Source organism: Myodes glareolus, chromosome 1 (genome assembly GCF_982192425.1).
Source record: "Myodes glareolus chromosome 1, mMyoGla1.1, whole genome shotgun sequence".
Lineage (NCBI taxonomy): Eukaryota > Metazoa > Chordata > Mammalia > Rodentia > Cricetidae > Myodes > Myodes glareolus.
This window is the reverse complement of record NC_142026.1, coordinates 73,666,041-73,677,696: the sequence shown is the minus strand read 5'-3', so window position 1 is coordinate 73,677,696 and position 11,656 is coordinate 73,666,041. Positions and strand designations below refer to the sequence as shown.

The following is an 11,656-nucleotide window of genomic DNA, read 5'->3' as shown; positions in this document are numbered from 1 at the left end:
AGGGACATTGGTGGACCAGGACTGAGCCAGTGACCTGGGACAGAGCACACCTGAGACAGCAAACTCCACAGAAACAGGGAAGCAACTACTGAGTGAGTGAGCCAGACACAGACACCACTGAGACTCCAGACAAAACTCTTGGACCTTCAAGGGAGTAGACCTAAACCAGGACCCCTGTGAGTCTGGGTATTGGTCTGGGATGTCAAAGGGAATAGACAGGAACCAGAGGTCTCTATGGGTCCAGGTGTGAGTCTGGGACATCTGAGGGAGTAAGCCTGAGTCAGGTTCTTTGCCGGTCTGAGCACACCAGAGACTGGGAACTCTGTAGGAGTAAACCAGAGTCAGAGTCCTTTACAGGACCAACTCTAAGCCAGGGACCTCTGCAGGAACAGATTCAGATCAAGTACTTTTATAGAAACAAGTTTGAACTGACAACCTAGACTAGAGAAGACCTGAGACAACAAACTCCAAGGGAATGGAGCAAAACCTGGAAGCACTAAGCAACCTCCAGAAACACAGAGTGCTCAAAGGGGTAAATAGAATCATGGCACTGACTGTACCATGAGAAACAACTATCTTAACTTTGGATTCACTGGCACCTAGAAGATTAATCAAAAGAATCACAGACAGCACCCAAACACACCCATTAGAGGAAAAGAAGAGTAGAAAAGGTAAGAACACACATAACACCACAAAGAGCAACACAACACCAATCAAGCCTAAAGACCCTACAACAGAAAGACTTGAACAATCGAATATTAATGAAACAGAATAAAATGACCTAAAAAATAACTTCAGGAGAATGTTTGAAACACTTATAGAGGAAAAGAGAAATTTCCTCAAAGAAATGGAGGAAAGGACAAACAGAAAATTGGAAGATATCAGGAAATCCCTTAAAGAAAACCAAGAAAAAGAAATCAAACTTATGGAAGAAACTTTTCAAGACTTGAAAACTGAAATAGAGAAAATAAAGAAAACACAAACTGAGGGAATTATAGAAACAGAAATCACGAGAAAATTATCAGGAACCACAACTACAAGCATGAACTGCAGAATACAAGATATGGAAGAGAGAATCTCAAGTGTTGAAGACACAGTAGAGGAAACAGACTCATTAGTCAAAGAAAACATTAAATCTAACAAAAACTTAACCCAAAATATCCAGGAAATATGGGACAACATGAAAAGGCCAAACCTAAAAATAATAGGTATAGAAGAAGAAGTTCAACTTAAAAGCACAGAAAATATATTTAACAAAATTATAGAAGAAAACTTTCCCAACTTAAAGAAAGATAAGCTTACAGAACACCAAATAGACTGAATCAAAAAAATGTCCCCAAGCCACATAATAATCAAAACACTAAACATAAGGAGTAAAAAAAGAATATTAAGAGCTGCAAAGGAAAAAAGGCCAAGTAACATTAAGGCAGAACCTGTCAGAATGATTAAAAGAATTCAAGTCAGCTTGACTCCTTTGACTCAATTGTTTTCCTTAGTCATTAACCTAAACCATGATATATGTGACTTTTCAATTGAAATTCATGTGTTCTAGCCATGTGACACTTTCTTGTTCAATTTTTTAATCATCAAAACTTTATTTAAAATAACACTATTATTTATCAATTAGCCAGTGCAGCTTAAGAAAAAAATAATCTTCATTATAATACACAGGTAAAAATGCCCAGTGGAGCAGCATGTTTCCATGAGATAAACACATTACATTGCAGGCAGGCAGTAGGGATCTCCCCACTCCTATTCATACCTTGACAGATACTAGAAAAAGATGGCAGCAACAAATATATAAGGGCACAGCAGAAGCAAAAAACATTCTGGAGTCTGGTCTCAGGGCCCTGCCTATCTGATATTCATCCATTAGGGATTTTCCTCCTGGTTGGTGGACTGACACCATGAACTTCAATTGTCAGTTGCTGTTCCTCTGACATGGCCACTGGCATTTGTTGTGCAGTGCAGAGTGATCAGTCATGGAATCATTTACAAACAAGACAAAAACAGACTTGGTTGTTTTTGTGTGTATAGCATAATAATCAAAGTTTTGATGAAGTGTATCTGGGAGAGGTTGGAAGAAGAAAAGGGAGGAGAAAGTGATGTAATTCTGTTCCAATTAAATATGCATTTTACAAAATTCAAATCAAGAGAAAGGGGACTCTCTTTTGTGACTAGAAGAAGAAATAAATAAAAAGCAAGTAAAAATTGCATTCAGTTTAGGAGGTAGGTGAGCTATCCTCAGTAAGCCAGCTAGGTCTTACGAACATATTTTCAACAGTAAAGAAGTAGAGGGGACCCATCAGCTCTCTATACTTCCAGTTTCATTTTTAGGGATCAATTTCATACAATGTTACTCTGAAATATCTCTGTCATTTGATCATTGGCACAATCAGGACTCAGTGTGACTCAAGATGTCCTATTGTTACCATCAATCCAATCACCTCTTGTTCTATACTAGGCCTCTGTCCTCACTGAATCCCATTACATTCACTGCTTTAGAGCCTCTTATGAAAACCTTTTCTGGTCCTCATGATCCACAATGCTGATTCCTTTTACAGGACTCAATTTTCCTGAAAATTTTCAAGACTTTTCATCTTGAAATCCATAGTCAATTGAGTTAACCTTTCCCACAATAAACCCTCTTATCACCAAAAGGCAAGTTCTTTCTTATTTACCATGTCTTCCTGCTATACACACTACAATTTATGAATATATTTACGTCTCTTGAAAGTATATTCTGGAGTTAATGATGTAGTGCAAGAAGGCCTGCTTTTCACCCCGGCCACCCAGCTAGCTTATACCCAAAATAATAACACACAAACTGTATTCATTTAAACACTGCTTGGCCCAGTATTTTTAGCCTCTTGTTGCTAACTCACACATCTTGATCCAACCTATTTCTAATAATCTGTATGTCACCATGAGATTGTGGCTTACTGGAAAAGATTCAGCATGTCTGACCTGGTGGCTGGCTTCATGGCAGCAATCTCTGACTCTGCTTTCTTTCTCCCAGAATTCAATTCTGTCTGCTCTACCTACCTATGTCTGACCTATCAGGCCAATCAGTTTTCATTATTAATTAACCAATGAAAGCAACAGATAGATAGAAGAACCTCCTATACCATAATGGAAGATTAAAACACTGATCTCACATCCTCAATGAGATAAGTGAAAAGAATCTTTCTCTCTTGACCTATTCAGCCATAAATATATCATGTTTTGAACATATAGAAATCCACACACCATTTAGAATGGTGATGCACATGGCATTTGTGTTCAGAGTACGACAGAAGTTTTATCAGCTCTATCATTGTTGTACTGTCAGCACCCACCCACATAGCTGTTATATTCTTAGTATAGCAATATGCATGTATTTTCTATTGGTCAGAGATTTCTCGTGTATGGAAAGATGCACTCCAGAATAAATTAATTGTTAAAGAGACCCTCTGAAGATTGCGAGAGGCAGAGGGGCCAAGGAAACCACAAGAAAACCACGGAATAAACTGTCCTGTGGTGTGGGAGAATTGTCTGTATTCTGTCAATCATGTTTTAAATAGATGCTGATTGGCCAGGCAGGAGGTGTAGGTAGGAAAACAAGACAGGAAGTGGAAATGATACAAGGAGAGCAGGAGAATTCTGGGAAAGAGGAAACTGATTCCTCCCACTCCTGCCCAGATCACCGAAGCAGCAGGGTGTGATCTGCCCCACTGAAAAAGGTACTAAGCCACACGGCTAAAATAGATCAGAATAATGGGTTAAGATAAGTCATAAGAATTAATAAGTAGCCTGACCTAAAGGCCCAATCAGCTTTATAACTTACAGAGTACTCTGTGATTTTCTTTGAGGCTAAACGGCTGGATGACTGGGTGGGACAGAAAACCCCAACAAGCCAGCCAGCCCTTCATGTTACAGTCCTGGTTTCATAGAGACTCACAGAGATCAAATAGTCTACCAGAGAGCTTGCATGAGACTGACCTATGTTCTCATCTTTTTTGGCCAGCCGGGGGGGGTGGGTTGTTCCTGCTGCTGGGTTTTCCCCCAACCCACCCTACCCCCAAGCCTGCCTTTTTGCCTGTGAGGTCCTTAGAATTCTGCAACACAGTCTCCTCCAGTGTTGAGGGGACCTAAAAGAGGGAAGATCAAGAAAAACTCCCAAGTACTCAGACAGCCACCACAAAGATTGGACCAAGATGACAAGACACTACTGGCCTCATTTGAAGGAAGAGATTGGTAGGTGCCAATGCAAGACTTCCTCAAACATCATAAAAAGAAACATGGTAACACCAGAATCCAGTGGACATTCAACAGACAGACTTGATCATCCTAACCCAGAAGTAGTAGAAGGAAACAACTTTATATGTAACTTTATGAAAATGATGGAGACCTTTAAAGAGGAAGTGAAAAACTCCCTTAAAGAAATGGAAGAGAAGACAAACAAAAAGTTATAAGAAATATATTTGGTGTTCTGTAAGCTTTTTGTACCTTCATTGGAATGAATATTCTTCCTTAGGTTGGGAACATTTTCTTCTATAATTTTGTTGAATATATTTTCTGTGCCTTTGAGCTGGATTTCTTCCCCTTCTTCTACACCTATTAATCTTAGGTTTGGTCTTTTGACAATGTCCCAGATTTCCTGGATGTTTTACATTAAGAATTTGTTGGATTTAATGTTTTCTTTGACCAATGGGTTTATTTTCTCTATAGTATCTTCACTGACTGAGATTCTTTCTTCTATCTCTTGTATTCTGTTGCTTATACTTCTCTCTGTAGTTTCTGTTCATTTACCCAGATTTTCCATATCCAGTCTTCCCTCAGTTTGGGTTTGTGTTTTCTGTATTGCCTCCATTTTAGTCTTCAAGTCTTGAAATGTTTTTTCTTTCACTAGTTTGATTGCATTTTTTTGATTTTCTTGGGTATCTTTGAGGGATTCAAATCAGAAAGGAAGAAGTCAAACTTTCATTATTTGCAGATGATATAATAGTGCACATAAGTGATCCCAAAAATTCTACTAGAGAACTCCTACAGCTGATAAATACCTTCAGTGATATGAAAGGATACAGGATCAACTCAAAAAATCAGTAGCACTCCTATACACAAAGGATAAAGAAGCTGAGAGGAAAATCAGAGAAACACCACCTTTCATAATAGCCACAAATAGCATAAAGTATCTTGGGGTAACACTAACCAAGAAAGTGACAAACCTATTTAAAAAGAACTTTAAGTCTTTGAAGAAAGAAATTGAAGATACCAGAAAATGGAAATATCTATGCCCTATGATAGCAAAGATCAACATAGTAAAAATGGCAATCCCACCAAAGGCAATCTATAGATTGAATGCTATACCCACCAAATTCCCAACACAATTCTTCACAAACCTTGAGAAAACAAAAATCAACTTTATATGGAAAAAACTCAGGATAGCCAAAACAATCCTATACAATAAAGGAGCTTCTAGAGGCATTACCATTCATGACATGAAGCTCTATTACAGAGCTGCATTAATGAAAACAGTTAGGTATTGGTATAAAAACAGAGACGTTGACCAATGGAATCGAATCAAAGCCCCAGATATTAATTAAGACACCTATGAACACCTAATTTTTGACAAAGAAGCTAAAATTATTCAATGAAATAAAGAAAGCATCTTCAACAAGTGGTGCTGGCATAATTACATGTCAATCTGTAGAAGAATGAAAATAGGTCCATATCTATCACCATGCACAAAACTCATGTCCAAATGGATTAAAGACCTCAGTATACATCAGACCACACAGAACTTGATACAGGAGAAAGTGGGAAGTAGCTTTCTATGCATGGACATAGGAAACCACTTACTAAGTACAACCCCAGTAGCCCTGACAATAAAAGCAACAATGAATAAATGCCAACCCATGAAACTGAGAAGCTTCTGTAAAGCAAAGGACACTGTCAATAAGACAAAAAGTCAACCGATGGAATGGAAGATGATCTTTACTAACCCCTCATCAGACAAAGGTCTGATCTCCAAAATATATAAAGAACTCATGAAATTAGACATTAAAGTTCTAAATAACTCAATTAAAAAATAGGTTACTGAACTAAACAGAGAATTCTCAAGAGAATAATTTCAAATGGTAACAAGATACTTAAGGACATGTTCAACTTCTTTAGCAAACTTGTATGAACACTTTGGAAATAGTGTGGCAGTTTCTCAGAAAATTTGGAATCAGCCTACCTTAGGATTCAGCAATACCTCTCTTGGGAATATACCCAAAAGATGTTTAATCATACTACAAAAGTATTTGTTCAACTATGTTCATAGCAGCATTATTTGTAATAGCCAGAACCTGGAAACAACCTAGATGCCCCTCAATGAAAGAATGGATAAAGAAAGTGTGGCACATCTACACATTAGATTACTACTCAATGGTTAAAAAAAAATCACATCTTGATATTTGAATGCAAATATATTGAATTAAAAAACACTATCCTGAGTGAGATAATTGAGACCCAAAATTATGAATATGGTATGTACTCACTCATTAGAGGATTCTAGTCATAAAGGCCTATAGTTCATGATTCTACAGAAGTTAAGTAATAAGGTGATCCCAAAGAAAAACTTATATAGATGCACCTTGAAATTGGAAGAAGACAAGATCACCTGACAAAACTTGGGAGCATGGGGGTGGGGGTTTGAAGGAAGGGGAGAAGGGGAAGAGGAAGGAAGAAGGGTAAGAGGAGGGGAGAAAGGAAAGGTTGGGAAGAGCTTACGAAAATGGGATACTTGAGAACAGGAGTATTTTGTGAAGAAGGAAGTACTTTCTGGAGTCCTGCCTATATCATAGAAGAAGCAAGATGTGACCTACCCTGCTGAAAAAGGTACCGAGCCATATGGCTTCCATAGACTAGAATAATTTGCTAATATGAGTTATAAGAGCTAATAAGAAGTCTGCGCTAATGGGCCAATCAATTTATAATTAATATTCATCTCTGTGTAATTTCTTTGGGGGTTACCTTCTGTGGGAATTGGGAAGGATAGAAACCCCAACCAGCAAGACACCATGTTAAAGAATGGCACCCATGTGGATAACTGCATCCACAGAAAGCCTGAGAAAGCTTGAGGAAGAATAGAGTAAAGCATGTTGTCTTGGTAGCAGCAATTTCTCAGGCCTTCTCTGCTTGTTAGAGGCAAACAAGTGCTCTCATCTAAGAGAGGCTTCCTTACTCAGCTTTAGCTGCAAAACCCTGCAGCTCTTTAAAGATGTCCTGCCACAAAACACTTAAATGGTGTTGACAAAAAGCTGACCACATGCTTTTTGGGTTTTAGCCGTATCAAGAAAAAAGCTGTGATATTTTAAAATACCAGCTTTCTGGGCCATTCTGCAAGGGCAAACTCTGACTCTTTCAGGCAGGTGATCTGACTACAAAGCATTTGAATGTGGTTTGTGAGCAGAATGCTACAGCTTGCTTGCTGGCAGGGACCTTGAAATGCCATAGAGTTGTGGCAATAAACATGGCTCCAGCCAGTACCTCCACCATGAGCCTGAAATCTCACAAAAGTAAGGAATAGGCTGAATCCCGCTGTCAAAGCCACACTTTAATCCTACCCATATTGTTTAGCAAATTAAAGACTCATGTGGTCAGAAAAAGAGAGAGATATACAGTAAAGATAGATTCAAAGATGAAGAAGACCTCTAAATGGTTTACTGTGTGTTTAATAATATATGCAGGATAAAGATTAAATTCCTTAAAATAAAGAAAGAAAGAAAGAGAGTAGTTTGGTGTGGTGGTACACACCTTTAATCCCAATGCTTGTGAGGCAGAGGCAGAGAGACCTCTGCAAGTTCAAGATGTGGCACTCATCTTCTCCCTCTAACAACAAATTTTGTAAAAAGAGCATGTGTATTTTTCACTAGGGGAAGTATAAAAGCAACAGCTTCCTTGGATGGTTTCAAGTCTTTAGTTAATCAGTATTCTCTTGTGAGTTTCAGAACTGATAGGATGGGGATCATACCAGAGTCCCTATCTTAGTAGTTGTTTGGTTGGAAGTCATAGTTTCTTCCTGGCTTACTGGTGGAATATTATTAATTTATGGGGGAATTTCTAAGGATCTCAGAGTTGAATTTGGACTTTACAATTATGTCCTGTTAGGATGGTATGCATATCAGTGCTGGAGAAGTTATAGTTCCCCTCTGGAGACAGAGTTTGAGCCTTGAGTATCCAGATCTTAAGATGATGCTGAGTTTGGTCATAATAATTTTTCCTAGTAAGGAAATAGGGAATGGGACACAATTAGAAACCAGGAAATAAGAGTTTAATAAAATTATTATGCTAAAAGCAGAATAAGGTAATATCTCTGCCTTTCACTCCATTGACAGTTGTGAAACCAGAGGGGATGACTATCTGCAAAAACAGTTAACAATGAGTACTCTTCCCTGAATCAGTTCTATAGGGAATTGAATTTGCTTGCCCGTGATTGTCAGAGTAACCCAGAATTCCTCAGTGGTGAGGACGATGTTCTCCAGGCCTTCCTCATCATCCTTCTATTCCATTGCCACCAGGCTTAGTAGTTACCTGGTTCCATTGGAACTTGAGGATTACCTTTGACCCTCTTATTGTTAAACATTGAGACTCTCATTTCCCAGACTATTGCAATTTCTAGATTCAAGGACCCCAGTACTCTGTTTCTTTGGTGATATAATCTGTGTTAATTCTCAACTAGCTAGAGAGAAATTTTCTCAAACTTGGATCAAATATATGAAACACCTTATTGATTTTATTAGTTACATTTCTACTTCTATGAAAAAAAACTCCATGGCAAAGGCAGCTTGTAAAAGTACACATTTAATTTCAGATGGTTGAAAGGCAAAAGCATGGTGACAGGAGCAACTGAGAGTTCACATCTTGATCTGCAAGCAGGAAGAAGAAAGAAACCACTGGCGATTACATGAGTTTTGGAATTTCAAAGCCTGCTCCCAGTGACATGACTATTCCAAAAAAGCTGTAGCTCATTATCTTTCTCAAACAGTTCAACCCATTGAAGACCAAGTATTTAAATATGTGAGCCTATGGGGCCCATTATCATTTAAACTAGCACACTGATTATCCTTTTATTTCTCATGCACACGCTGAATCATGTTACTTGGATGGGTATATCAATTTCCAGGAATTTATCCTTATAATGAATTATCACCCTTAGGGACAGGTGCAACCTCTCCTTTAACTCTTTTCTGTCCATTTATGTTTGCAGTAGCCTGTAGAATGACTTCTGGTACTATTTCCATATCTAGATGATCCTTTTAAAAGTCATTGGTTTAAAGAGAAGTTCCAATTTCTGCCTGGCATGGGGGTACTCCAGGTCTCTTGACTCTGAAATCCCAAGTGATTTTCATTGGAGGTGTTCCTTTTCCTGGCTCCCTAGCTTTCCCCAGCTCTCTCTCACTGAAAAAAAAATGGAGTTGCTCTATTTTGTGGTTTTGTTCCTGGATTACAGATTGTTTGGCATCTGCTTTGAAAGAACTTTCTGTTCTGTTTTGTTCTCTTTCACAACCCAAATGCTGTCTCCTTCAATGGCGCCTTTCAGCTCAGTTCAGCTTAGTTTAGTTCATTTCAGTTCAGTTCAGTTCAGTCATACTTAGTTATTTAATGTACTGTGGTGTCTCATTTATTTCAGAGCTCTGTTAGAAGAGATAACCTGAGCTCTATTTTGATCAAAAAGTTCTCATGGATGTTCTGAAAAAGGGTTGTGATGATGTTTATAACCCTATGAAAAGAAGAAATTGATGCATTATTATAATCAAGCCTGGCTTTTTTATGCTTTGGGCTCCAGGAGAAATGATCAGTTACTGTGCTCTATATTATAATGCCATTTTACAACTAGAGTTGGTTTCCAAGGCTTGGGGAAGAGGGAAATATATTAAGCCTACACAACGAACTCTATTTTCCTATCTTTCAACATTCGCTTAAGGAAGTTTCTTCTAAGCACTTGCATATTCTACCTTGTTTGTGCCAAATAGTGGTATCTGAATTACTGCAATTGTTTTATGTCTCCATTTGTCTCTAAAATGGGATGAGTCAAGACTTCATTTGCCTCAGAATTCCTGAAAAAAGAAAGATAAACAACAGACAGCCTGTCCTTAGAACCTCTCCTTCTATACCACTTGGCTTCTTAAAAATTGTCCTTAAAGGGTTGTCTTTGCTCCAACACCTTGACATCCGTTGTTTGCTCCACCTCTCATACTACCATCATAGATCCCATAGCAACAAGTGGACAACAGGAAGTGGAGACAAACCACATGGTGAATCAGCATGACTTCAGATAAAATTGGTTAGAGACAAGGGACATGAGGCATTCAAAATAAACTCAAGTTATCCATGGTGGAACATGCTTGTGATTTCATACAATGACACACTGTATTACAGGCAGTGGAGATCTTCCTATGTTCACTCACACCATGCTAGATACCAGAGAGACAGAGAGCTGCAGCAAACATGTAAAGGCACAGCAGAGGCAGAAGACGTTCTGGGGTCTGCAGTCTCATGGCCTTGTCTAAATGAGATGGGCACATCAGAGGATTCCTTTCTGGTGGGCTGATATCTGAACTTCAATTGCAACTTGCTGCTCCTCTGGCTTGGTCAATGACAGTTCTTCTCCTCAGTGTGATAAGTGAAGTTGGGGTAGATATCATCTCTATAAAAAAGTACTAGAAAGCCCAAAACCAACACAAGGCATATAACTGGGGAAATGAAAGCCAGTTGCGTGGATACTTCCTTTTCCTGTGGTGCTGAAGAAATGGCCATCATGTGATGGGGAGTACTGGATTTCCTAGGCCACACCTTGTATTGCTTGTCCATATGGCCAGACACTCCGGCCCTGCTGCTAAGCACAGTTGTGTAGCTACTGGAAGGAGATGCCATGACTATTGCCTTCACTTCCCTGCTCTATCTTGGTGAGATATCAATGGTGGACAGGGATACTGTGATCTGGTGGTGGTGGTGAACATGCCTCAAAGCTAGACCCTGATTCATCAGGAAACCCTAGGGGTGCAGGAACTTCTGGAAAGGAGAGGATCTTCTTTGATTTGAGGGGCAAAGGTCACACAGAAAATTCTCTTCCAGGGCTAAGCCTGATTCCCATGACCCATGTACCAGCAGGTAAGTGTGGCTAATGACGCTTCTTCTCCTGTAGATCAGGAGCGAATCCTCTACCAGGGGTTGGGTGTGGGGATAAAGAATTACAGATGTGAACTACTTCTTCTGGTTCACTCTCAGAGGTTTTTGGGACTGAGGGATGAGATTAGGGTACCTATGCCCTGTTATCAAGCTGCTGATTTCCTTACAGAAATTATGGGCAAACCCACACTCAGAGCTCAGCCAGGTTCCGTGATGACCAGCGGCAAGCAACTGACCATTTCATGTGAGGGAACCTCTAGTGCCCAGGAATATTATCTCTATAAAGAGGGCAGTCCAGATCCTTGGCAACAACAGAGCCCTCTGGAGCATGGGAACAAGGCCGAGTTCTTCTTCCCGTCCTTTCATCAGAATCATGCAGGGAGATATCGCTGTTACTATAGGACCCACATTGGCTGGTCAGAGCGTAGTGACTTTCTGGACTTGATGGTGACAGGTAAGTGAAAACCCAATTTCTCTGTTCCGAGGTTCTGTCCTCAGG

General features: G+C 39.3%; 1 protein-coding gene across 1 annotated transcript in view; it reads left to right on the top strand.

Moving 5' to 3' along the window:
- The first annotated feature begins 10,794 nt into the window (after positions 1–10,794).
- LOC148123466 (paired immunoglobulin-like receptor B) overlaps positions 10,795–11,656 on the top strand; it is a 31,155-nt gene continuing 30,293 nt past the window's right edge. The window contains exons 1-3 of the mRNA XM_087896399.1: positions 10,795–10,934; positions 11,104–11,139; positions 11,327–11,611. Of these exons, the coding sequence (XP_087752525.1) occupies positions 10,901–10,934; positions 11,104–11,139; positions 11,327–11,611 (355 nt within the window). The 5' untranslated portion in view covers positions 10,795–10,900. The remainder of the gene's footprint in view (positions 10,935–11,103; positions 11,140–11,326; positions 11,612–11,656) is intronic.